The 26,846-nt window shown below is 47.3% G+C and overlaps 1 protein-coding gene across 2 annotated transcripts in view; it reads right to left on the bottom strand.

The window, feature by feature from the left end:
• Positions 1–26,846, bottom strand: part of STK11IP (serine/threonine kinase 11 interacting protein) — a 272,418-nt gene that overhangs the window by 36,566 nt on the left and 209,006 nt on the right. For both annotated transcript variants that reach the window (XM_029604968.1, XM_029604969.1), the window contains exon 22: positions 26,542–26,720. In XM_029604968.1, the coding sequence (XP_029460828.1) occupies positions 26,542–26,720 (179 nt within the window). The remainder of the gene's footprint in view (positions 1–26,541; positions 26,721–26,846) is intronic.

The raw sequence follows: 26,846 nt of genomic DNA, 5'->3' as shown, positions 1-26,846 counted from the left end.
CCTGATACTTCACGCATATCCAGCATAGCTCTCTGCTTCAACGGCAGGGGAGAAGAAAAACTGATACTTCACGCATATCCAGCATAGCTCTCTGCTTCAACGGCAGGGGAGAAGAAAAACTGATACTTCACGCATATCCAGCATAGCTCTCTGCTTCAACAGCAGGGGAGAAGAAAAAAGGATTCGCACTCACAAAGCGGGGAGTAGCTGGCTTGTTACGGCGGTTACTACCCCAAACCAAATAAGCCTGATACTTCACTTTCAATGCATATCCTGCTTCAACGGCAGGGGAGAAGAAAAACTGATACTTCACGCATATCCAGCATAGCTCTCTGCTTCAACGGCAGGGGAGAAGAAAAACTGATACTACAAGCATATCCAGCATAGCTCCCTGCTTCAACAGCAGGGGAGAAGAAAAACAACCAATAAGGGCTGAACAACACAGTCTGGGTAAAACAAATAAGCATGGGTGTAGCTTGCTTATTGCGGCGGTTACTTCCCCTACTACCCATAACTAATCAAGCTTGATATTTCACTTGGTTGCAGCTCCATCACTGCTCTCTACATTAATGGTGGGGGTGGAAGGGAAATAGAACCAAAGAGCTAAGAGAAACAGATAAGTATGAGAAAAAAATGTGAAGCTTGCTGGGCAGACTGGATGGGCCGTTTGGTCTTCTTCTGCCGTCATTTCTATGTTTTTCTATGTTTTCCCGAAAGGATGGGCTCCACCTTAACCAGAGTGGAACCAAGCTGCTGGCACTAACTTTCAAAAAGGAGATAGAGCAGCTTTTAAACTAGAACAAGGGGGAAAGCCGACAGTCACTCAGCAGCGCATGGTTCGGAGAAATGTATCCTTGAAGGATACTAATGAAACAGGAGAGTTAGGGCATCCCAACAGAGAGGTTCCATTAAAAGCAAACATAGTTCCATTAAAAGCAAACATATCCACGTCCTGTTGACGAGTTATTATTATTATAGTCTATGTAATATTTAATTTGTATTATTTATTTATTTTTATATATGTTATGTTATATGTTACTCATATGTTAAGAAACGCTGTTTAATGTAACGCCTTTATTGTGACAGTTTTGTTCTATGTAAACCGACCTGATTCGATACTTGTATTGAGAATGTCGGTATATAAAAATCTGAAATAAATAAATAAATAAATAGTCCATGTGCTTATATGTAAAAAATCACCAAAGCTAATGATTTCCGAATTATCCCTAACAACTGAAAAGCAGGTTGTTAATACAAACAAAAAACACACTTTGAAATGTCTGTATGCCAATGCCAGAAGTCTAAGAAGTAAGATGGGAGAGTTAGAGTGTATAGCAGCAAATGATGAAATTGACATAATTGGCATCACAGAGACTTGGTGGAAGGAGGATAACCAATGGGACAGTGCTATATCAGGGTACAAATTATATCACAATGATAGGGAGGATCAACTTGGTGGGGGTGTGGCACTTTATGTACGGGAGGGTATAGAGTCCAACAGGATAAAGATCATACAAGAGACTAAATGCTCAGTAGAATCTATATGGGTAGAAATCCCATGTGTGTTAGGTAAGAGTATAGTGATAGGAGTATACTACCGTCCACCTGGACAAAATGGTCAGACAGATGATGAAATGCTTAGAAAAATCAGGGAAGCTAACCAATTTGGCAGTGCAATAATAATGGGAGATTTCAATTATCCCAATATTGACTGGGTATATGTAACATCAGGACTTGCTAGAGACATAACGTTCCTGGATGTAATAAATGACTGGTTCATGGAGCAATTGGTTCAGGAACCAACAAGAGAGGGAGCTATTTTAGATTTAATTCTTAGTGGAACGCAGGATTCGGTGAGAGAGGTAACGGTGGTGGGGCCACTTGGCAATAGAGATCATAACATGATCAAATTTAAACTAATAACTGGAAGGGGAACAATAAGTAAATCTGCAGCTCTAACACTAAACTTTCAAAAGGGAAACTTTGATAAAATGAGGAAAATAGAAAAAAAACTGAAAGGTGCAGCTGCAAAGGTTAAAAGTGTTCAACAGGCTTGGACATTGTTTAAAAATACAATCCTAGAGATGCAATCCATATGTATTCCGCGCATTAAGAAAGGTGGAAGGAAGGCAAAACGATTACAGTCATGGTTAAAAGGTGAGGTGAAAGAGGCTATTTTAGCCAAAAAAAATCCTTCAAAAATTGGAAGAAGGATCCATCTGAAGAAAATAGGATAAAACATAAGCATTGTCAAGGTAAGTGTAAAACATTGATAAGACAGGCAAAGAGAGAATTTGAAATGAAGTTGGCCATAGAGGCAAAAACTCATAATAAAAACTTTTTTAAATATATCCAAAGCAAGAAACCTGTGAGGGAGTCGGTTGGACCATTAGATGATCGAGGGGTTAAAGGGGCTCTTAGGGAAGATAAGGCCATTGCAGACAGACTAAATGAATTCTTTGCTTCCATGTTTTATAATACTTGTATATAACTTTTCATTGCCTATATTTAAACCACTTTATTACGCTTATATATTTGTACAGTACTTTCCATTTGTTTTTCCCCCCTCCTCCCCACTACCCAGTTCTCTTATCAGTTTCATTGTAAAGCCCTGTTGGCCAGTTTATGTTACATGGAAACCGATGTGATGTTTGCCTAACGAATGTCGGTATACAAAAATTTTAAATAAATAAAATAAATAATGTTTACTAATGAGGATGTTGGGGAGATACCAGTCCCGGAGATGGTTTTCAGGGGTGATGAGTCAGATGAACTGAACAAAATCACTGTGAACCTGGAAGATGTAGTAGGCCAGATTGACAAACTAAAGAGTAGCAAATCACCTGGACCAGATGGTATGCATCCTAAGGTATTGAAGAAACTCAAAAATGAAATTTCTGATCTATTAGTTAAAATTTGTAACCTATCATTAAAATCATCCATTGTACCTGAAGACTGGAGAGTGGCTAATGTAACACCAATATTTTAAAAAGGCTCCAGGGGCGATCCGGGTAACTATAGACCAGTGAGCCTGACTTCGGTGCCGGGAAAAATAGTGGAAACTATTCTGAAGATCAAAATCATAGAGCATATAGAAAGGCATGGTTTAATGGAACACAGTTAACATGGATTTACCCAAGGGAAGGCTTGCTTAACAAATGTAACATTATTAATGTTATATTGTTATATTGTTTTATTGTATTTTCCGCCTGAGTTCTTTGTAAACCGGTATGATGTGTTTCACGAATGTCGGTAAATAAAAGTTAATAAATAAATAAATAAATAAATAAAATAAATCTGCTTCATTTTTTTGAAGGGGTTAATAAACATATGGATAAAGGTGAACCGGTAGATGTAGTGTATTTGGATTTTCAGAAGGTGTTTGACAAAGTCCCTCATGAGAGGCTTCTAAGAAAACTAAAAAGTCATGGGATAGGAGGCAATGTCCTTTCGTGGATTACAAACTGGCTAAAAGACAGGAAACAGAGAGTAGAATTAAAAGGAACATTGGTTATTACCTGCTAATTTTCTTTCCTGTAGTACCACGGATCAATCCAGGACAGCTGGGTTCTGCCTCCCCACCAGCAGATGGAGACAGAACAAAACTTTACGGACTCTGTCCTATACCCCTGAGGTGCCACCTAGTGTCTGCCAGTATAATTCAGTACCCAAGCAGAAACAAAGATATAAAAACCAGAACTGCCAACTAGAAAAGAACTACCTCCCCCAGAAGAGCACAGGATAGGAAACACTGCAAAAACCGCAGGCATCAAACAAAACATGCCGAAACGGAGCCCTAAAGAGGGACAGGCAATAAAACTTGCAGAGAGGTTAACCAGCCACCAGCCAAGCGGACTCTCCATCTTCTCCCCGGGCGAGCGTCTGGACTGATCCGTGGTACTACAGGAACGAAAATTAGCAGGTAAGAACCAATTTTCCTTTCCCTGTACGTACCCGGATCAGTCCAGGACAGCTGGGATGTACCAAAGTTTTCTCAACTCATAGAGAGAGGAATATCGAGTAAGAAAAGGGAAGTGATTATCCCCTTGTACAGGTCCTTGGTGAGGCCTCACCTGGAGTACTGTGTTCAGTTCTGGAGACCGTATCTACAAAGAGACAGAGACAAGATGGAAGCGGTACAGAGAAGGGCGACCAGAAAGGTGGAGGGTCTTCATCAGATGTCATACGAGGAGAGATTGAAGAATCTAAATATGTACACCCTGGAGGAAAGGAGGAGCAGGGGTGATATGATTCAGACTTTCAGATACTTGAAAAACTTTAATGATCCAAAGACAACGACAAACCTTTTCCGTCAGAAAAAAATCAGCAGAACCAGAGGTCATGAGCTGAGGCTCCAGGGAGGAAGACTAAGAACCAATGTCAGGAAGTATTTCTTCACGGAAAGGGTGGTGGATGCTTGGAACGCCCTTCCGGAGGAAGTGGTGAAGTCCAAAACTGTGAAGGACTTCAAAGGGGCGTGGGATAAACACTGTGGATCCATCAAGTCTAGAGGGCGTGAATAAAGTGGAGGCAGCAAAACACTGCATGAGCGGCAGTAGCCACAGCGGCATTCACGGAGTGGGATGCCAGTGGCCAGTAGTTGGTGTTCCACCTTCATGGAGCGGAAGGATGGAGGGCTGCTATCTCCAAAAAAAAATAAAAAAACCAAACAAAAAATAATAACAGGGGTGGGTAAGAGTATGGGGCAGGGGTGTGGCCTGCTTATTACAGCAGTTGCTACTCCTAATTGAGCTGGATGTCACTTGGATGCAGATACGGCGCTGCTCTCTAAATTGGTGGTGGGGTGGAGGGGAATTAGGGCTGGAGGGTATTGGAAGCCAATAGTAACTGGTGGGAGAGAGAAAAAGGGAAATAAAAATGGATAAAGTGCTTAGCTTGCTGGGCAGACTGGATGGGCCATTTGGTCTTCTTCTGCCGTCATTTCTATGTTTCAACCAGGGTGGGACTGAGAGAGTCCCGCTCGGAGCACACTGGCCCCAAAAGAACCAGGCTCTGGAGCCCTGACGTCGAGCTGATAATGCCTTGCAAAGGTATGCGGAGACTGCCAGGTAGCTGCCCTGCAAATTTCCTGTGGCGACACCTGCTGACACTCCGCCCAAGAAGTCGACTGCGAGCGACTGGAATGAGCCTTAAGTCCAGATGGAATCGGACGACCAGGTAAGCAGAGGCTATCGCCTCTTTCAACCATCGGGCAATCGTGGACTTAGAAGCTTTCTGCCCTTTTCGGGGCCCACTCCAGAAACGAAAAGGTGATCAGAGAGCCAAAAACCGTTCATCACCTCCAAGTAGCGCAATAGAACCCTCTTAACATCCAACTTCTGCAACTCCTTAGACTCAGGAGAAGTAGAGTCCACCCCGGTAAGGAAGGGAGTTCCACGGACTGGTTCAAATGGAAAGAGGATACCACCTTCGGGAGAAAGGAAGGAACGGTTCTCAAGGAGACCCCTGCCTCAAAAATCCTCAAGAAAGGCTCCCTGCATGATAAAGCCTGCAGCTCGGATACCCGCCTGGCAGAAGAAACCACCACCAAAAAAACCGCCTTCAAAGTCAGATCCTTCAAGGTCGCACGTCGCAAGGGCTCAAAAGGGGCAGAACAAAGCGCTCTGAGCACTAAGTTCAACCTCCACGATGGGCAAGGACTCCGGACTGACGGACGAAGATGCTTAGCGCCTCGTAAGAAATGAACCACGTCCGGATATGAGGCTAGCGCAATTCCCTGCACCTTCCCTCGAAAGCTGCCCAGAGCCGCCACCTGCACCCGCAGCGAATTGAATGCAAAACCCTTGGCTAGGCCTGTCTGTAAGAAAATAACAAAATGGTGGATGCCACAAGAGAGTCTTTTTCAATTTTTAATCATGGAGACGTAAAATATCATGTACAAGTGCCCGACTCTGGCCGAGTTTCGCCACCAATGGTGGTGACAATTGTCAATCAGAGGAGACGAACCGAGTTAGTGTACAAACAATAGATAGATACATACAGTGGATTTTACTTGGACCATCGCTTGAACATTTTCTTTGATTCACAAGCCACTCTCTTGTGGCATCCACCATTTTGTTATTTCCTTATGGCTTCACTGGATCGCCTACCTTGTTGTTTTTTGGGTCTGCCTGTAAGAAATCCAGGACTTCTGGAATAGACGCCTGGCAGGCTGCACTTGGTGGGCGATACACCAAGACTCAAACGCTCCCCAAACTCGAACATACGCCAAAGTAGTAGAAGTTTTACGGGAACGTAAAAGCGTGGCCACCACCACATCAGAGTAACCCATTCAATATCCCCATTCAATATCCCCATTCAATATCGCATACAGTACAAGACATTAACACTGATCCATAAAGCCCTCCACAATCCTGAAATGAAATGGTTTAATAATTCACTGCAACTTCAAACTTCTATTAAACCTACCAGAAATCAATACCTCGCCACATTACAGACCCCATCACCCAAAATATATAACCATGCCTCCACCAAAGCACGAGCGCTTTCCTTTGCTGGCCCATTGTTATGGAATACCTTGCCCACTGAACTGCGCCTTGAGCCATCTCCCAAAACTTTCAAGCAAAAACTCAAGACATGGTTATTTACACATGCCTATACCTGAAATATATATGTCTTTCTTCCCCTTTTTATGCCCTGCCTTATCTACCCAACACCCCCTTTCTCTACACTATCTCTAATTTCCCCTTTTTTATGTCCTTACTGTAAATACCATTCCATACTTTTGCTCTTAATTGCACCTGAAGCGCTTTCTCCCCTCTCTTATCACTCCTAATTATAACTCCATCTCCTCCTAACCTGTCCCTAACCTCTTACCTAATTTCCTAAAATCCCTTTACTTTCCAGCTCTGTTTAACTCAGCTCAGTTAATCCTAAATGATAGTTCTGTTTTAAAAGATTCTACTTGTTTTATGTTCAAATATATATATTCTTACTTTTGTTAAATGTATAATGCTTATTTAATCCTGTTAAATGTATAACGCTCAGGCGTAAGTTCCTGTTCATTGTACACCGACGTGATATCTTTGATGAGCGGCGGTACATAAAAAACTATAAATAAATAAATAAATAAATAACCCTTACTCCTCAACCGGCACCTTTCATAAGCCATGCTGCTAGACAAAAGCGATCTGCCTCCGTGAAACAGACTGGTCCCTGCCGCAACAGTGTGGGAGACGGATGAAACCTCAGTGGACTATCCACTGCCAGATTGAGAAGATCCGCAAACCATGGGCGCCTCGGCCACTCTGGGGCCACGAGAATCACTCTTCCGGTGTGTTGCTCAATGCGGTGTAGGACCTTGCCCACCAACGGCCATGGGGGGAACACATACAACAGAATGTCCATGGGTCAAGGGAGGACCAGGGCGTCCACCCCTTCTGCCCCCAGTTCTCGCCACTGGCTGAAGAACCGAGGAGCCTTGGCGTTGGCGTGCGTTGCCATCAGATCCATGGCCAGTCTGGACCATCGGTCGCACAGAAGACGAAAGGCGTCAGAGTTCCCACTCCCCGGGATCCAGTTGGTGGTGACTGAGGAAATCCGCTTGGATGTTGTCCACGCCTGCAATGTGAGACGCTGCTATCCGGTAAAGATGCTTCTCCGCCCAGAGGAACAAGAGCTGTGCTTCTGCCACCACTGGACGGCTCCTGGTGCCGCCCTGACGACTGATGTAGGCTACCGTTGTCGCATTGTCAGAGAGCAGCCTCACCGACCTGCCCTCCACCAAGGGGAGGAGGGCCTGGAGCACTAAGCGAACTGCTCTGGTCTCCAAGCGATTGATCGACCAGGAGGCGTCCTGCCTGGTCCATTGACCCTGGACCACCGTAACCCGACAGACCGCTCCCCATCCAGAGAGGCTGGCATCCGTGGTCACTACGATCCAACAGGGAGTCTCCAGGTCCATCCCCTGACTCAAGTTGTGCGGAGAAAGCCACCACTGAAGACTAGAATTTACCACCCCCGACAGAGGGGGTGGTAAAGCTGCGAGTGAGGCTTCCAGCGGGACAACAAATCTGAGTGAAGAGGACGCATATGTGCAAACGCCCACGGCACGAGGTCAATGGTCGAGGCCATGGAGCCCAGGACCTGCAAATAATCCCAGGCTGTAGGCTGAGCTAGAGATTGGAAATCCGCCACTTGTTCCGTGAGCTTCAAGATTTGTTCTTCCGTTAGAAATACTTTCCCTAAGGCAGTATCGAAACGAGCCCCCAGGAACACCAAGTTCTGAGAGGGGGTCAGATGACTCTTCTCGGGGTTGACCACCCATCCTAAGGAGTCCAACATCCAGAGGACACACGCCACTGCGTCCCTGCAGAGACTTTCCGACTTTGCGCGAACTAGCAATCGTCCAGGTAGGGATGGACCAGAACCCCCTCCCGTCGCAAGGCGGCCGCAACCACCACCATCACCTTGGTGAACACCCTGGGTGCCGTCGCAAGACCTAACGGGAGGACGCAGAACTGAAAGTGGCGCCCCAGGACCGCAAACCGCAGATACCTCTGATGATCCGGACGGATGGGGATGTGGAAGTACGCCTCCGTCGGGTCCAGTGAAGCCAAAGCGTTTCCATCCGAAAACGAGGCACCTTCAGAGCGTGATTTACTCGTTTCAAATCGAGGATGGGACGAAAGGACCCGTCTTTTTTTGGTACCACAAAGTAGATGGAGTAACGCCCACACCTTAGCTTCTCTGCGGGCACTGGAACTATGGCCCCTAGATCTTGCAGGCGTTGCAGGGTGACTTGCACTGCCCTGTGCTTTTGGCTGTACGCTCAAGGGGACACTATGTAATGGTCCTTGACCGGCCGAGCAAAATCTAAGGCGTAGCCGTGCTCTATTATGCCGAGGACCCATTGATCAGAGGTCAGTTGGGCCCACGCCTCCCGGAAACGAGACAACTGTCCCCCGATTCATGGAACGGAAGGGTGGGCTGGCCTCACTTCATTGTACAGCCTTGGAGCCAGAAATGACTGGTTCCAAGAAGCCTGGTGGGGCACGCTCTGACGAAACAACGATCCTGTGGACCGAGAAGACCGGAAACGACGATTCCCCCGGTATTGAGCTCATGGAGGAAAGGAACTTTTGGACCAGGGTTTATCCTCTGGCAACCTGTGGACCTTATTCTCACCAAGAGACTTAATCAAATCCTCCAACTGTTGTCCAAAAAGGAGCTTTCCCTTAAAAGGCAAGGAACTCAGCTGCGCTTTAGAAGATGTATCCGCCGCCCAGTGCCTGGAGCCATAGGAGCCTGCAGGCGGAAACCGCTGAAACCATAGTCCGAGCAGACATCCTCAGGAGAGCACACAGGGCCATCTGCGCTGTATGCCACTGTCGCTTCCAGCCGACTAGCTCGAACCACCGCTGCGCAGGATAGGTCCGACTCAGCCTGCCAATCCTGAACCCAGCGAAGACAAGCTCTCTGGGCAAAGCTGCTGCACATCGCTGCTCGGACCCCGAGGGCACCTCATCCCCGCACTCATTCACTGTCTCATATCACTCTTACACACGTTTAATATGCACCTCATCCCCGCACTCATTCACTGTCTCATATCACTCTTACACACGTTTAATATGCACCTCATCCCCGCACTCATTCACTGTCTCATATCACTCTTACACACGTTTAATATGCACCTCATCCCCGCACTCATTCACTGTCTCATATCACTCTTACACACGTTTAATATGCACCTCATCCCCGCACTCATTCACTGTCTCATATCACTCTTACACACGTTTAATATGCACCTCATCCCCGCACTCATTCACCGTCTCATATCACTCTTACACACGTTTAATATGCACCTCATCCCCGCACTCATTCACTGTCTCATTTCACTCTTACACAAGTTTAATATGCACCTCATCCCCGCACTCATTCACTGTCTCATATCACTCTTACACATGTTTAATATGCACCTCATCCCCGCACTCATTCACTGTCTCATATCACTCTTACACATGTTTAATATGCACCTCATCCCCGCACTCATTCACTGTCTCATATCACTCTTACACACGTTTAATATGCACCTCATTCCCGCACTCATTCACTGTCTCATATCACTCTTACACACGTTTAATATGCACCTCATTCACTGTCTCATATCACTCTTACACACGTTTAATATGCACCCCATCCCCACACTCATTCACTGTCTCATATCCCTCTTACACACGTTTAATATGCACCCCATCCCCACACTCATTCACTGTCTCATATCACTCTTACACACGTTTAATATGCACCTCATCCCTGCACTCATTCACTGTCTCATATCCCTCTTACGCACGTTTAATATGCACCTGATCCCCGCACTCATTCACTGTCTCATATCACTCTTACACACGTTTAATATGCACCTCATCCCCGCACTCATTCACTGTCTCATATCACTCTTACACATGTTTAATATGCACCTCATCCCCACACTCATTCACTGTCTCATATCACTCTTACACGTCTCACACCACCTCTTCCCCACACTCATTCACTGTCTCATATCACTCTTACACACGTTTAATATGCACCTCATCCCCACACTCATTCACTGTCTCATATCACTCTTACACACGTTTAATATGCACCTCATCCCCGCACTCATTCACTGTCTCATATCCCTCTTACACACGTTTAATATGCACCTCATCCCCGCACTCATTCACTGTCTCATATCACTCTTACACACGTTTAATATGCACCTCATCCCCGCACTCATTCACTGTCTCATATCACTCTTACACATGTCTCACACCACCTCTTCCCCACACTCATTCACTGTCTCATATCACTCTTACACACGTTTAATATGCACCTCATCTCCGCACTCATTCACTGTCTCATATCACTCTTACGCACGTTTAATATGCACCTCATCCCCGCACTCATTCACTGTCTCATATCACTCTTACACACGTTTAATATGCACCTCATCCCCGCAGTCATTCACTGTCTCATATCACTCTTACACACGTTTAATATGCACCTCATCCCCGCACTCATTCACTGTCTCATATCACTCTTACACACGTTTAATATGCACCTCATCCCCGCACTCATTCACTGTCTCATATCACTCTTACACACGTTTAATATGCACCTCATCCCCGCACTCATTCACTGTCTCATATCACTCTTACACACGTTTAATATGCACCTCATCCCCGCACTCATTCACTGTCTCATATCACTCTTACACACGTTTAATATGCACCTCATCCCCGCACTCATTCACTGTCTCATATCACTCTTACACATGTTTAATATGCACCTCATCCCCGCACTCATTCACTGTCTCATATCACTCTTACACACGTTTAATATGCACCTCATCCCCGCACTCATTCACTGTCTCATATCACTCTTACACACGTTTAATATGCACCTCATCCCCGCACTCATTCACTGTCTCATATCACTCTTACACACGTTTAATATGCACCTCATCCCCACACTCATTCACTGTCTCATATCACTCTTACACATGTCTCACACCACCTCTTCCCCACACTCATTCACTGTCTCATATCACTCTTACACACGTTTAATATGCACCTCATCCCCGCACTCATTCACTGTCTCATATCACTCTTACACACGTTTAATATGCACCTCATCCCCACACTCATTCTCTGTCTCATATCACTCTTACACACGTTTAATATGCACCTCATCCCCGCACTCATTCACTGTCTCATATCACTCTTACACACGTTTAATATGCACCTCATCCCCGCACTCATTCACTGTCTCATATCACTCTTACACATGTTTAATATGCACCTCATCCCCACACTCATTCACTGTCTCATATCACTCTTACACATGTCTCACACCACCTCTTCCCCACAGTCATTCACTGTCTCATATCACTCTTACACACGTTTAATATGCACCTCATCCCTGCACTCATTCACTGTCTCATATCACTCTTACACATGTCTCACACCACCTCATCCCCGCACTCATTCACTGTCTCATATCACTCTTACACACGTTTAATATGCACCTCATCCCCACACTCATTCACCGTCTCATATCACTCTTACACACGTTTAATATGCACCTCATCCCCACACTCATTCACTGTCTCATATCACTCTTACACACGTTTAATATGCACCTCATCCCCGCACTCATTCACTGTCTCATATCACTCTTACACACGTTTAATATGCACCTCATCCCCGCACTCATTCACTGTCTCATATCACTCTTACACACGTTTAATATGCACCTCATCCCCGCACTCATTCACTGTCTCATATCCCTCTTACACATGTCTCACACCACCTCATCCCCGCACTCATTCACTGTCTCATATCACTCTTACACACGTTTAATATGCACCTCATCCCCACACTCATTCACTGTCTCATATCCCTCTTACACATGTCTCACACCACCTCATCCCCGCACTCATTCACTGTCTCATATCACTCTTACACACGTTTAATATGCACCTGATCCCCACACTCATTCACTGTCTCATATCACTCTTACACACGTTTAATATGCACCTCATCCCCGCACTCATTCACTGTCTCATATCACTCTTACACACGTTTAATATGCACCTCATTCCCGCACTCATTCACTGTCTCATATCCCTCTTACGCACGTTTAATATGCACCTCATCCCCGCACTCATTCACTGTCTCATATCACTCTTACACACGTTTAATATGCACCTCATCCCCGCACTCATTCACTGTCTCATATCACTCTTACACATGTTTAATATGCACCTCATCCCCACACTCATTCACTGTCTCATATCACTCTTACACATGTCTCACACCACCTCTTCCCCACACTCATTCACTGTCTCATATCACTCTTACACACGTTTAATATGCACCTCATCCCCACACTCATTCACTGTCTCATATCACTCTTACACACGTTTAATATGCACCTCATCCCCGCACTCATTCACTGTCTCATATCCCTCTTACACACGTTTAATATGCACCTCATCCCCGCACTCATTCACTGTCTCATATCACTCTTACACATGTCTCACACCACCTCTTCCCCACACTCATTCACTGTCTCATATCACTCTTACACACGTTTAATATGCACCTCATCCCCGCACTCATTCACTGTCTCATATCACTCTTACACACGTTTAATATGCACCTCATCCCCGCACTCATTCACTGTCTCATATCACTCTTACACACGTTTAATATGCACCTCATCCCCGCACTCATTCACTGTCTCATATCACTCTTACACATGTTTAATATGCACCTCATCCCCGCACTCATTCACTGTCTCATATCACTCTTACACACGTTTAATATGCACCTCATCCCCACACTCATTCACTGTCTCATATCACTCTTACACACGTTTAATATGCACCTCATCCCCGCACTCATTCACTGTCTCATATCACTCTTACACACGTTTAATATGCACCTCATCCCCGCACTCATTCACTGTCTCATATCACTCTTACACATGTCTCACACCACCTCTTCCCCACACTCATTCACTGTCTCATATCACTCTTACACATGTCTCACACCACCTCTTCCCCACACTCATTCACTGTCTCATATCACTCTTACACATGTTTAATATGCACCTCATCCCCGCACTCATTCACTGTCTTATATCACTCTTACACATGTTTAATATGCACCTCATCCCCGCACTCATTCACTGTCTCATATCACTCTTACACACGTTTAATATGCACCTCATCCCCACACTCATTCACTGTCTCATATCACTCTTACACACGTTTAATATGCACCTCATCCCCGCACTCATTCACTGTCTCATATCACTCTTACACACGTTTAATATGCACCTCATCCCCACACTCATTCACTGTCTCATATCACTCTTACACATGTCTCACACCACCTCTTCCCCACACTCATTCACTGTCTCATATCACTCTTACACACGTTTAATATGCACCTCATCCCCGCACTCATTCACTGTCTCATATCACTCTTACACACGTTTAATATGCACCTCATCCCCGCACTCATTCACTGTCTCATATCACTCTTACACATGTCTCACACCACCTCTTCCCCACACTCATTCACTGTCTCATATCACTCTTACACACGTTTAATATGCACCTCATCCCCGCACTCATTCACTGTCTCATATCACTCTTACACACGTTTAATATGCACCTCATCCCCGCACTCATTCACTGTCTCATATCACTCTTACACATGTTTAATATGCACCTCATCCCTGCACTCATTCACTGTCTCATATCACTCTTACACATGTCTCACACCACCTCATCCCCGCACTCATTCACTGTCTCATATCACTCTTACACACGTTTAATATGCACCTCATCCCCACACTCATTCACCGTCTCCTATCACTCTTACACACGTTTAATATGCACCTCATCCCCACACTCATTCACTGTCTCATATCACTCTTACACACGTTTAATATGCACCTCATCCCCGCACTCATTCACTGTCTCATATCACTCTTACACACGTTTAATATGCACCTCATCCCCACACTCATTCACTGTCTCATATCACTCTTACACATGTCTCACACCACCTCTTCCCCACACTCATTCACTGTCTCATATCACTCTTACACACGTTTAATATGCACCTCATCCCCGCACTCATTCACTGTCTCATATCACTCTTACACACGTTTAATATGCACCTCATCCCCACACTCATTCTCTGTCTCATATCACTCTTACACACGTTTAATATGCACCTCATCCCCGCACTCATTCACTGTCTCATATCACTCTTACACACGTTTAATATGCACCTCATCCCCGCACTCATTCACTGTCTCATATCACTCTTACACATGTTTAATATGCACCTCATCCCCACACTCATTCACTGTCTCATATCACTCTTACACATGTCTCACACCACCTCTTCCCCACAGTCATTCACTGTCTCATATCACTCTTACACACGTTTAATATGCACCTCATCCCTGCACTCATTCACTGTCTCATATCACTCTTACACATGTCTCACACCACCTCATCCCCGCACTCATTCACTGTCTCATATCACTCTTACACATTTAATATGCACCTCATCCCCACACTCATTCACCGTCTCATATCACTCTTACACACGTTTAATATGCACCTCATCCCCACACTCATTCACTGTCTCATATCACTCTTACACACGTTTAATATGCACCTCATCCCCGCACTCATTCACTGTCTCATATCACTCTTACACACGTTTAATATGCACCTCATCCCCGCACTCATTCACTGTCTCATATCACTCTTACACACGTTTAATATGCACCTCATCCCCGCACTCATTCACTGTCTCATATCCCTCTTACACATGTCTCACACCACCTCATCCCCGCACTCATTCACTGTCTCATATCACTCTTACACACGTTTAATATGCACCTCATCCCCACACTCATTCACTGTCTCATATCCCTCTTACACATGTCTCACACCACCTCATCCCCGCACTCATTCACTGTCTCATATCACTCTTACACACGTTTAATATGCACCTCATCCCCACACTCATTCACTGTCTCATATCACTCTTACACACGTTTAATATGCACCTCATCCCCGCACTCATTCACTGTCTCATATCACTCTTACACACGTTTAATATGCACCTCATCCCCGCACTCATTCACTGTCTCATATCCCTCTTACGCACGTTTAATATGCACCTCATCCCCGCACTCATTCACTGTCTCATATCACTCTTACACACGTTTAATATGCACCTCATCCCCGCACTCATTCACTGTCTCATATCACTCTTACACATGTTTAATATGCACCTCATCCCCACACTCATTCACTGTCTCATATCACTCTTACACATGTCTCACACCACCTCTTCCCCACACTCATTCACTGTCTCATATCACTCTTACACACGTTTAATATGCACCTCATCCCCACACTCATTCACTGTCTCATATCACTCTTACACACGTTTAATATGCACCTCATCCCCGCACTCATTCACTGTCTCATATCCCTCTTACACACGTTTAATATGCACCTCATCCCCGCACTCATTCACTGTCTCATATCACTCTTACACATGTCTCACACCACCTCTTCCCCACACTCATTCACTGTCTCATATCACTCTTACACACGTTTAATATGCACCTCATCCCCGCACTCATTCACTGTCTCATATCACTCTTACACACGTTTAATATGCACCTCATCCCCGCACTCATTCACTGTCTCATATCACTCTTACACACGTTTAATATGCACCTCATCCCCGCACTCATTCACTGTCTCATATCACTCTTACACATGTTTAATATGCACCTCATCCCCGCACTCATTCACTGTCTCATATCACTCTTACACACGTTTAATATGCACCTCATCCCCACACTCATTCACTGTCTCATATCACTCTTACACATGTCTCACACCACCTCTTCCCCACACTCATTCACTGTCTCATATCACTCTTACACATGTCTCACACCACCTCTTCCCCACACTCATTCACTGTCTCATATCACTCTTACACATGTTTAATATGCACCTCATCCCCGCACTCATTCACTGTCTCATATCACTCTTACACATGTTTAATATGCACCTCATCCCCGCACTCATTCACTGTCTCATATCACTCTTACACACGTTTAATATGCACCTCATCCCCCACACTCATTCACTGTCTCATATCACTCTTACACACGTTTAATATGCACCTCATCCCCGCACTCATTCACTGTCTCATATCACTCTTACACACGTTTAATATGCACCTCATCCCCACACTCATTCACTGTCTCATATCACTCTTACACATGTCTCACACCACCTCTTCCCCACACTCATTCACTGTCTCATATCACTCTTACACACGTTTAATATGCACCTCATCCCCGCACTCATTCACTGTCTCATATCACTCTTACACACGTTTAATATGCACCTCATCCCCGCACTCATTCACTGTCTCATATCACTCTTACACATGTCTCACACCACCTCTTCCCCACACTCATTCACTGTCTCATATCACTCTTACACACGTTTAATATGCACCTCATCCCCGCACTCATTCACTGTCTCATATCACTCTTACACACGTTTATTTATTTATTTATTTATTTATTAAGGCTTTTATATACCGAATTTCTTGATACAAATCAAATCAATTCGGTTTACAATGAACTAAGTAGAATATACAATTAACCAATCAACAAGAGATACAGAGCATACAGTTACATTATAACAAGGAAGCCTTAACTTGGAGTAGGAAAATAAAGAAGGGGTGAACGTTTAATATGCACCTCATCCCCACACTCATTCACTGTCTCATATCACTCTTACACACGTTTAATATGCACCTCATCCCCGCACTCATTCACTGTCTCATATCACTCTTACACACGTTTAATATGCACCTCATCCCCGCACTCATTCACTGTCTCATATCACTCTTACACATGTTTAATATGCACCTCATCCCTGCACTCATTCACTGTCTCATATCACTCTTACACATGTCTCACACCACCTCATCCCCGCACTCATTCACTGTCTCATATCACTCTTACACACGTTTAATATGCACCTCATCCCCACACTCATTCACCGTCTCCTATCACTCTTACACACGTTTAATATGCACCTCATCCCCACACTCATTCACTGTCTCATATCACTCTTACACACGTTTAATATGCACCTCATCCCCGCACTCATTCACTGTCTCATATCACTCTTACACACGTTTAATATGCACCTCATCCCCGCACTCATTCACTGTCTCATATCACTCTTACACACGTTTAATATGCACCTCATCCCCGCACTCATTCACTGTCTCATATCCCTCTTACACATGTCTCACACCACCTCATCCCCGCACTCATTCACTGTCTCATATCACTCTTACACACGTTTAATATGCACCTCATCCCCACACTCATTCACTGTCTCATATCCCTCTTACACATGTCTCACACCACCTCATCCCCGCACTCATTCACTGTCTCATATCACTCTTACACACGTTTAATATGCACCTCATCCCCACACTCATTCACTGTCTCATATCCCTCTTACACATGTCTCACACCACCTCATCCCCGCACTCATTCACTGTCTGATATCACTCTTACACACGTTTAATATGCACCTCATCCCCACACTCATTCACTGTCTCATATCACTCTTACACACGTTTAATATGCACCTCATCCCCACACTCATTCACTGTCTCATATCCCTCTTACACATGTCTCACACCACCTCATCCCCGCACTCATTCACTGTCTCATATCACTCTTACACACGTTTAATATGCACCTCATCCCCGCACTCATTCACTGTCTCATATCACTCTTACACACGTTTAATATGCACCTCATCCCCGCACTCATTCACTGTCTCATATCACTCTTATACACGTTTAATATGCACCTCATCCCCGCACTCATTCACTGTCTCATATCACTCTTACAGGAAAATTAGTTTCTTACCTGATAATTTTCGTTCCTGTAGTACCAAGGATCAGTCCAGGACACCTGGGTTGTGACTCCGCACCAGTAGATGGAGACAGACTAAAACTTGTGGGCGGAGCATATATGCCCCTGTGCCAGTCACAGCCCCTCAGTCATACGTAATGTCAAAGTAGACAAAAGCCAAAAGGCAACCATAGCTAACCATACAACTTGGTAGGGAAAAGAAAACCAACACCCCTACAGGAACCAGACTCCCCAACCGGGAGAGCGAATGGATCAGCGTACTGAAAAACACAATAATGAGCGGACTCTCCGTTACTATAACGCAACACTGCGGGCGGGATCCTGGACTGATCCTTGGTACTACAGGAACGAAAATTATCAGGTAAGAAACTAATTTTCCTTTCCCTGTACGTACCAGGATCAGTCCAGGACACCTGGGATGTACCAGAGCTAACTTACCGAGGGTGGGAAGCAGAGAGTCCCGCTCGGAGTACCCTCTCTCCAAAACCCCCAGCTTCAGTAGCCTGAACATCCAACCGGCAATGTTTAATGAAGGTATGCAACGACTTCCAGGTATCCGCCCTGCAAAGCGTGTCGAATGAGCCCGAAGACCCACCGGCGGCGATTTTCCGCGCAGAATGTACGCAGAACCAATGGCTTCCTTGAGCCAACGGGCAATTGTCGTGCGGGACGCCGCAGCACATTTCTTTGGACCCGAAGTTAACACAAACAGATGATCCGTCACCCGAAACGGATTAGTAACCTCCAGATAGCGAAGCCGGGACCTCCGCACATCTAGTTTTCTCAAGTCTTTTGTTTTCGGGTCCGAAGACTCCGCAACTAAGAAAGCGGGAAGTTCAATTGACTGATTCAAAAGGAATGACGACACGACCTTAGGAAGGAAGGAGGTAACCGTCCGCAAGGAGACCACCGAATCGGAGATGCGCAAGAAGGTCTCCCTACAGGACAACGCCTGTAATTCTGAAAACACGACGGGCCGATGCAATCGCCACTAGGAATACGGTCTTCAAGGTGAAATCCTTGAGCGTAGAACGTTTCAGGGGCTCAAAACGGCACTGAGCATAAGGCTGAGAGTACCCAGTTGAGGTTCCAAGACGGGCAAGGGGGCCGCAACGGAGGACGGAGGTGCTTAGCCCCCCTAAGAAAGCGGGAGATATCCGGGTGGAGAGCCAGAGAGATCCCCCGGACCTTACCACGCAAACAGCCAAGCGCCGCCACTTGAACCCGAAGGGAATTACACGCTAAACCTTCGGCGAGCCCCGCCTGGAAAAAAAGCCAGAATATCGGGAATAGAAGCGGAAGTGGGGTCTAGGCCCCACTCCATGCACCATTCCTCAAAAACTACCCAGACCCGAACATAAGCTAGGGACGTAGACTGTTTTCTGGATCTCAGCAACGTAGCAACGACCGCATCCGAGTAGCCTTTTCTCTTCAACCGATACCTCTCAAAAACCATGCTGCGAGACAAAAGTGAGCCACATCCACCAAACAGACGGGGCCCTGACGAAGGAACCCCGGGAATCCCTGTAGACGAAGGGGTGCGGCCACTGACAGCTGGACCAGGTCCGCAAACCACGGACGGCGTGGCCACTCCGGCGCCACCATGATCACATTGGATGGATGCAATTCTATGCGCCGTAGGATCTTTCCGATCATGGGCCACGGTGGGAACACATAGAGAAGCACATCCACCGGCCAGGGAAGCACCAACGCGTCGACTCCTTCTGCTCCCCTTTCGCGACGTCGACTGTAAAATCGCGGAGCCTTCGCGTCGTGCCAGGTGGCCATCAGATCCATGTGGGGCATTCCCCAAGTCCGGCGAATGAAGAGAAACGCCTCGTCCGCCAACTCCCACTCTCCGGGATCCAAGCGGTGACGACTGAGAAAATCCGCCTGGACGTTGTCGATTCCCACTATGTGGGAAGCCACGAGATGGCTGAGATGCCGTTCTGCCCAGAGCATCAAGAGCCGCGCCTCCTCCGCCACTAGAGGACTTCTTGTCCCTCCCTGGCGATTGATGTAAGCCACGGTGGTAGCGTTGTCCGACCATACCCGGACCGCCTGTCCGCGCACGAGGGGTAGAAAAGCTTGCAGCGCCAGACGGACCGCTCTGGTCTCCAGCCGGTTGATAGACCACCGGGTCTGCGACTCTGACCACAGACCCTGAACCGACTTCCAGCTCAGGCTGGATCGCGCCTGCCCCTCGAGAGGTAGAGGTAGATAGAAATCCTCGGAAACCGGTTTCCAGCGGGAAAGCAATGAGGACTGCAGCGGCCGTAGATGAGCGAACGCCCAAGGGACTAACGCCAGCTTGGATGCCATAGACCCCAGAACCGTCAGGTAATCGCAGACTCGTGGCCGGTGTAGCGACAAAAAACGTAGCACCTGAGACTGCAGTTTGCATATCCGGTCCTGCGAGAGAATCACACTGCCTCGCTACGTGTCGAACAGGGCTCCAAGATATTCCAAGGACTGAGAGGGTTCGAGATAACTCTTGTTGAAGTTGACCACCCAGCCCAGGGACTGCAAGAGCTGTAACACCCTGGCCACCGCCTGCCGACACAGACTCTGAGACTTCGCCCGGCTCAGCCAATCGTCGAGGTAAGGGTGAACCAGCAGGCCTTCCCGCCGCAACTGCGCCGCCACGACCACCATCACTTTCGTGAATGTCCGAGGCGCTGTCGCCAGGCCGAACGGAAGCGCCCGGAACTGGAAGTGCCTGCCCAGAATGCCAAACCTCAGAAACCGCTGAAACGCTGGTTGAATTTCCACATGAAGGTATGCTTCTGTGAGATCTAGGGACGCCCGGAATTCGCCGGGACGCACTGACGCGATCACTGACCGAATGGTCTCCATTTTGAAGTGAGGGACTCGAAGGCATCTGTTGACTCCTTTCAGATCCAGAATTGGGCGGAAAGTGCCGTCTTTCTTGGGGACTAAGAAGTAAATGGAGTACCGGCCCTTGCCGTACTGAGCGGCCGGAACCGGCGAGATGGCTCCCAGTCTTTCTAGTCTTTGGATGGTATCTAGCACCGCCGCCTTCTTCTTGGGATCCTTGCAGGGTGAGACCAGGAATTTGTCCGTTGGGATGCGAGCCAAATCTAACTCGTAGCCATGTTTTATCACGTCGAGGACCCATTGATCCGATGTCACGCTGGCCCATTCCTCGAGGAATAAGGATAGACGCGTCCCCACGTTTGGAACAGCGTGCCGAGGACGCGACGAGGGATGGGCCGGCCGAACTTCATTGCGAAGGCTTGGACCCCGCACCCGACGGGGCCCCTCCTTGCCGGCCAAAACGTTTGCCCCGAAAGGACTGCTGCCACTGGGTGTACCGAGAGGAAGACGGCCTAGGGTCCAGAGGATCTTTGTGGCCTAGACTTCCTGGGCCCCCTGAACCGGGCTCTGCCTGAAAAGGAAAATCTCGACCGGGTCCTATCCTCCGGCAGCTTAAACGCTCGGTTCTCCCCCAGGTAAACCATCAAATCGTCCAACTCCTTGCCGAACAGCAATGTCCCCTTAAAAGGCAAAACCCCGAGGTGAGCCTTGGAAGAGCCATCCGCTGCCCAATTGCGCAGCCAAAGGAGACGACGTGCCGACACCGCTGCCACCATGGACCTAGCTGAGGTGCGCAAAAGATCATGGAATGCATCCGCGCCATAGGCAATGGCCGCCTCCAATCTGTCAGCTTGGGAAGCCTCCTCTGAAGAGAGACCCGCATTCGCCTGCAGGACTTGAGTCCAGCGCAGACTAGCACGCATAGCAAAATTTGTGCAACTGGCGGCACGCACCCCTAGGGCAGAAACCTCAAAAATATTTTGAGTTGAACCTCCAACGTACGGTCTTGAATATCCCGGAGGGCTGTCGCTCCCGTGACCGGGATGGTAGACCTCTTCGTGACAGCTGACACTGCCGAATCCACCTTTGGGAGTCGGAGGAGCTCTAGCGCATCCTCCGGCAAAGGGTAAAGTTTGTCCATGGCCTTGCTGACCTTCAGACCTAACTCCGGAGTATGCCATTCCTTGAAGAGGATATCCGTGGACGAAAAAATGAAAAAAACGACCGCCGGCCCTGTGAACCCAATGAGAACAGGATCCATATTTGCCTCCTGGCGGACCACCACCGGAGGAGCCTCAATCCCCAGCTCCTGGAGAATGGCCGGAATGAGTGGCGACAGTTCCTCTCTGCGGAACAGACGCACCACCTTGGGGTCATCCCCGTCGACGGCCTGCGCTCCTTTACCTGTACTGGGCTGCGCCGAGCCATCTGCTGCTGCCGTCCCGGCCCCAGGCAGGGGCTCCTCGGAGGCCTCTGTGTCCGCCCCGGAGGTATCTTCGGAATCCGAGTTCTGCGGCACCCCTCGGGGAAGCCGTTTGCCCCAGGCCGCTCTCTGGGTGGTCTTCGCCACCCTCCTTGCCATCTTCTTCTGCGGCGGGGACCGGTGGACCCTTGAACGCGAGGCGTCCCCCCGTCTGCGCTTGCTGCGCTTATAACGGCGCAGCAAAAGCGCCAAATCTTCAGAAAACTTGCCCGAATCCGTTGCGTCGCTTTCCGAATGCCCCCGGGACTGGGGCCCCTCTGAAGGGACCTCCACCGCTGCACCCCGCTGCGGGGAAAGCGTAGGAGGTAAAACCGAGGCCCCCACCGTTTCCCGCGAAGCTACCCACCGGTAGACAAAATGGCCGCCATTCCCGCACTGACCAGGAACGGGTCAGGAGGCCTATCAGGGGGACCCCCCCCTTGCGACGGCGATCGCGCGACCCGGGAACGGGCCCCCCGAGGAGCAGCCGACGATCCCTCGTCTCCCGGGACGCAGGCCGAGCAAAGCCCGTCCCGGGAGAGACGCGCGCGCGCCGAGTCGCAGGCCCTGCACTGCGAGCCGCGCGGCCTTGCAAAAAACCGCGGGAAACCAAAGACGCGCCGAAAAGCAGTGAGGGACGCCGAATAAACACAAAAATTCAACGCGGCGAAAATCGGCGACCTCCCCCCTGCCGAAGACGCCCCCCCTCGAGCGGAACGGAGCGCAACGCCAGGGAACGGAGAGCCGACTGAAAACAAAAGTAAAAACACTTTTTTTTTTTTTTTTTTTAAAAAAAAAAAATAAGAAACAACGCTGTCCCAGGTGCTGAAAAGCCCTATGTCCTGCAGGGGTGAGTGAACCGGGCTCCCCGGTGTCACCCCTGACGCTGCTACTAGTTCAGCCGGGTCCTCAACCCTAGCAGCGGCCTCAACCTGGGGAGGGTAGTCCCCTCAGGACCTCTCAACTCCCCAGGGAGGCAGGGCAACTGGGACTAGAATTAAACAAGATTAAATAAAACCCAATTTGAAGAAAAAAACCAAGTTAGGCCTAATAAAATCAACCACAAAAGCGAACCTGACTAACCACACAGAATCAGGCCCGACAGGGCTGTGACCAGACCTGCACCACCTACTGGAGACAGAGTAAGACTGAGGGGCTGTGACTGGCACAGGGGCTTATATGGCTCCGCCCACAAGTTTTAGTCTGTCTCCATCTACTGGTGCGGAGTCACAACCCAGGTGTCCTGGACTGATCCTGGTACGTACAGGGAAACACGTTTAATATGCACCTCATCCCTACACTCATTCACTGTCTCATATCCCTCTTACGCACGTTTAATATGCACCTGATCCCCGCACTCATTCACTGTCTCATATCACTCTTACACACGTTTAATATGCACCTCATCCCTACACTCATTCACTGTCTCATATCACTCTTACACACGTTTAATATGCACCTCATCCCTACACTCATTCACTGTCTCATATCACTCTTACACACGTTTAATATGCACCTCATCCCTACACTCATTCACTGTCTCATATCACTCTTACACACGTTTAATATGCACCTCATCCCTACACTCATTCACTGTCTCATATCACTCTTACACACGTTTAATATGCACCTCATCCCTACACTCATTCACTGTCTCATATCACTCTTACACACGTTTAATATGCACCTCATCCCTACACTCATTCACTGTCTCATATCACTCTTACACACGTTTAATATGCACCTCATCCCTACACTCATTCACTGTCTCATATCACTCTTACACACGTTTAATATGCACCTCATCCCCGCACTCATTCACTGTCTCATATCACTCTTACACATGTCTCACACCACCTCTTCCCCACACTCATTCACTGTCTCATATCACTCTTACACACGTTTAATATGCACCTCATCCCCGCACTCATTCACTGTCTCATATCCCTCTTACACACGTTTAATATGCACCTCATCCCCGCACTCATTCACTGTCTCATATCACTCTTACACACGTTTAATATGCACCTCATCCCCACACTCATTCACTGTCTCATATCACTCTTACACACGTTTAATATGCACCTCATCCCCGCACTCATTCACTGTCTCATATCACTCTTACACACGTTTAATATGCACCTCATCCCCACACTCATTCACTGTCTCATATCCCTCTTACACATGTCTCACACCACCTCATCCCCGCACTCATTCACTGTCTCATATCACTCTTACACACGTTTAATATGCACCTCATCCCCGCACTCATTCACTGTCTCATATCACTCTTACACACGTTTAATATGCACCTCATCCCCGCACTCATTCACTGTCTCATATCACTCTTACACACGTTTAATATGCACCTCATCCCCACACTCATTCACTGTCTCATATCACTCTTACACACGTTTAATATGCACCTCATCCCCACACTCATTCACTGTCTCATATCACTCTTACACATGTCTCACACCACCTCTTCCCCACACTCATTCACTGTCTCATATCACTCTTACACACGTTTAATATGCACCTCATCCCCGCACTCATTCACTGTCTCATATCACTCTTACACACGTTTAATATGCACCTCATCCCCGCACTCATTCACTGTCTCATATCACTCTTACACATGTCTCACACCACCTCATCCCCGCACTCATTCACTGTCTCATATCACTCTTACACACGTTTAATATGCACCTCATCCCCACACTCATTCACTGTCTCATATCACTCTTACACGTCTCACACCACCTCATCCCCGCACTCATTCACCGTCTCATATCACTCTTACACACGTTTAATATGCACCTCATCCCCACACTCATTCACTGTCTCATATCACTCTTACACATGTCTCACACCACCTCTTCCCCACACTCATTCACTGTCTCATATCACTCTTACACACGTTTAATATGCACCCCATCCCCACACTCATTCACTGTCTCATATCACTCTTACACATGTCTCACACACCTCTTCCCCACACTCATTCACTGTCTCATATCACTCTTACACACGTTTAATATGCACCTCATCCCCACACTCATTCACTGTCTCATATCACTCTTACACATGTCTCACACCACCTCTTCCCCACACTCATTCACTGTCTCATATCACTCTTACACACGTTTAATATGCACCTCATCCCCACACTCATTCACTGTCTCATATCACTCTTACACACGTTTAATATGCACCTCATCCCCGCACTCATTCACTGTCTCATATCACTCTTACACATGTTTAATATGCACTTCATCCCCGCACTCATTCACTGTCTCATATCACTCTTACACACGTTTAATATGCACCTCATCCCCACACTCATTCACTGTCTCATATCACTCTTACACACGTTTAATATGCACCTCATCCCCACACTCATTCACTGTCTCATATCACTCTTACACATGTCTCACACCACCTCTTCCCCACACTCATTCACTGTCTCATATCACTCTTACACACGTTTAATATGCACCTCATCCCCGCACTCATTCACTGTCTCATATCACTCTTACACACGTTTAATATGCACCTCATCCCCGCACTCATTCACTGTCTCATATCACTCTTACACGTCTCACACCACCTCTTCCCTACACCAATTCTGACTTACTTAGCTCTCCACTTCCAGCCCTACTGAAATAATCAGCTCTCTCGGAAGCCCGGCCCAAACACTGATAGCTCCTTACCCATAATGCACTGATAGAATTTGTCACAGCGATTCTTATTTCGGATCAGCAAGTTGTAGGACTCTCCAGGTTTCTCAAACTGGATGCGCAAACTCTGACTCCACAGTCCGAGGCTCAGGTAATGAAGCTTTGAGAGATGATGAGCACTATCCACCTTCAGCCAGTCTGATGGCTGTCCCCTGAAAAGAGCGAATTAAATCAAGCTGTGCTCAAAATCAAACCTTATGCAGCCATTCCCCTTAGGGCGTCCTGCTGGGACAGGATGGGCCTGGAGGGACTGTGAGCTCCTCTATACCCAGTGCTCC

This window comes from Rhinatrema bivittatum, chromosome 6 (assembly GCF_901001135.1).
Source record: "Rhinatrema bivittatum chromosome 6, aRhiBiv1.1, whole genome shotgun sequence".
Lineage (NCBI taxonomy): Eukaryota > Metazoa > Chordata > Amphibia > Gymnophiona > Rhinatrematidae > Rhinatrema > Rhinatrema bivittatum.
Note: the sequence above shows the minus strand (reverse complement) of the source record. Positions and strands in the feature narration are given on the sequence as shown.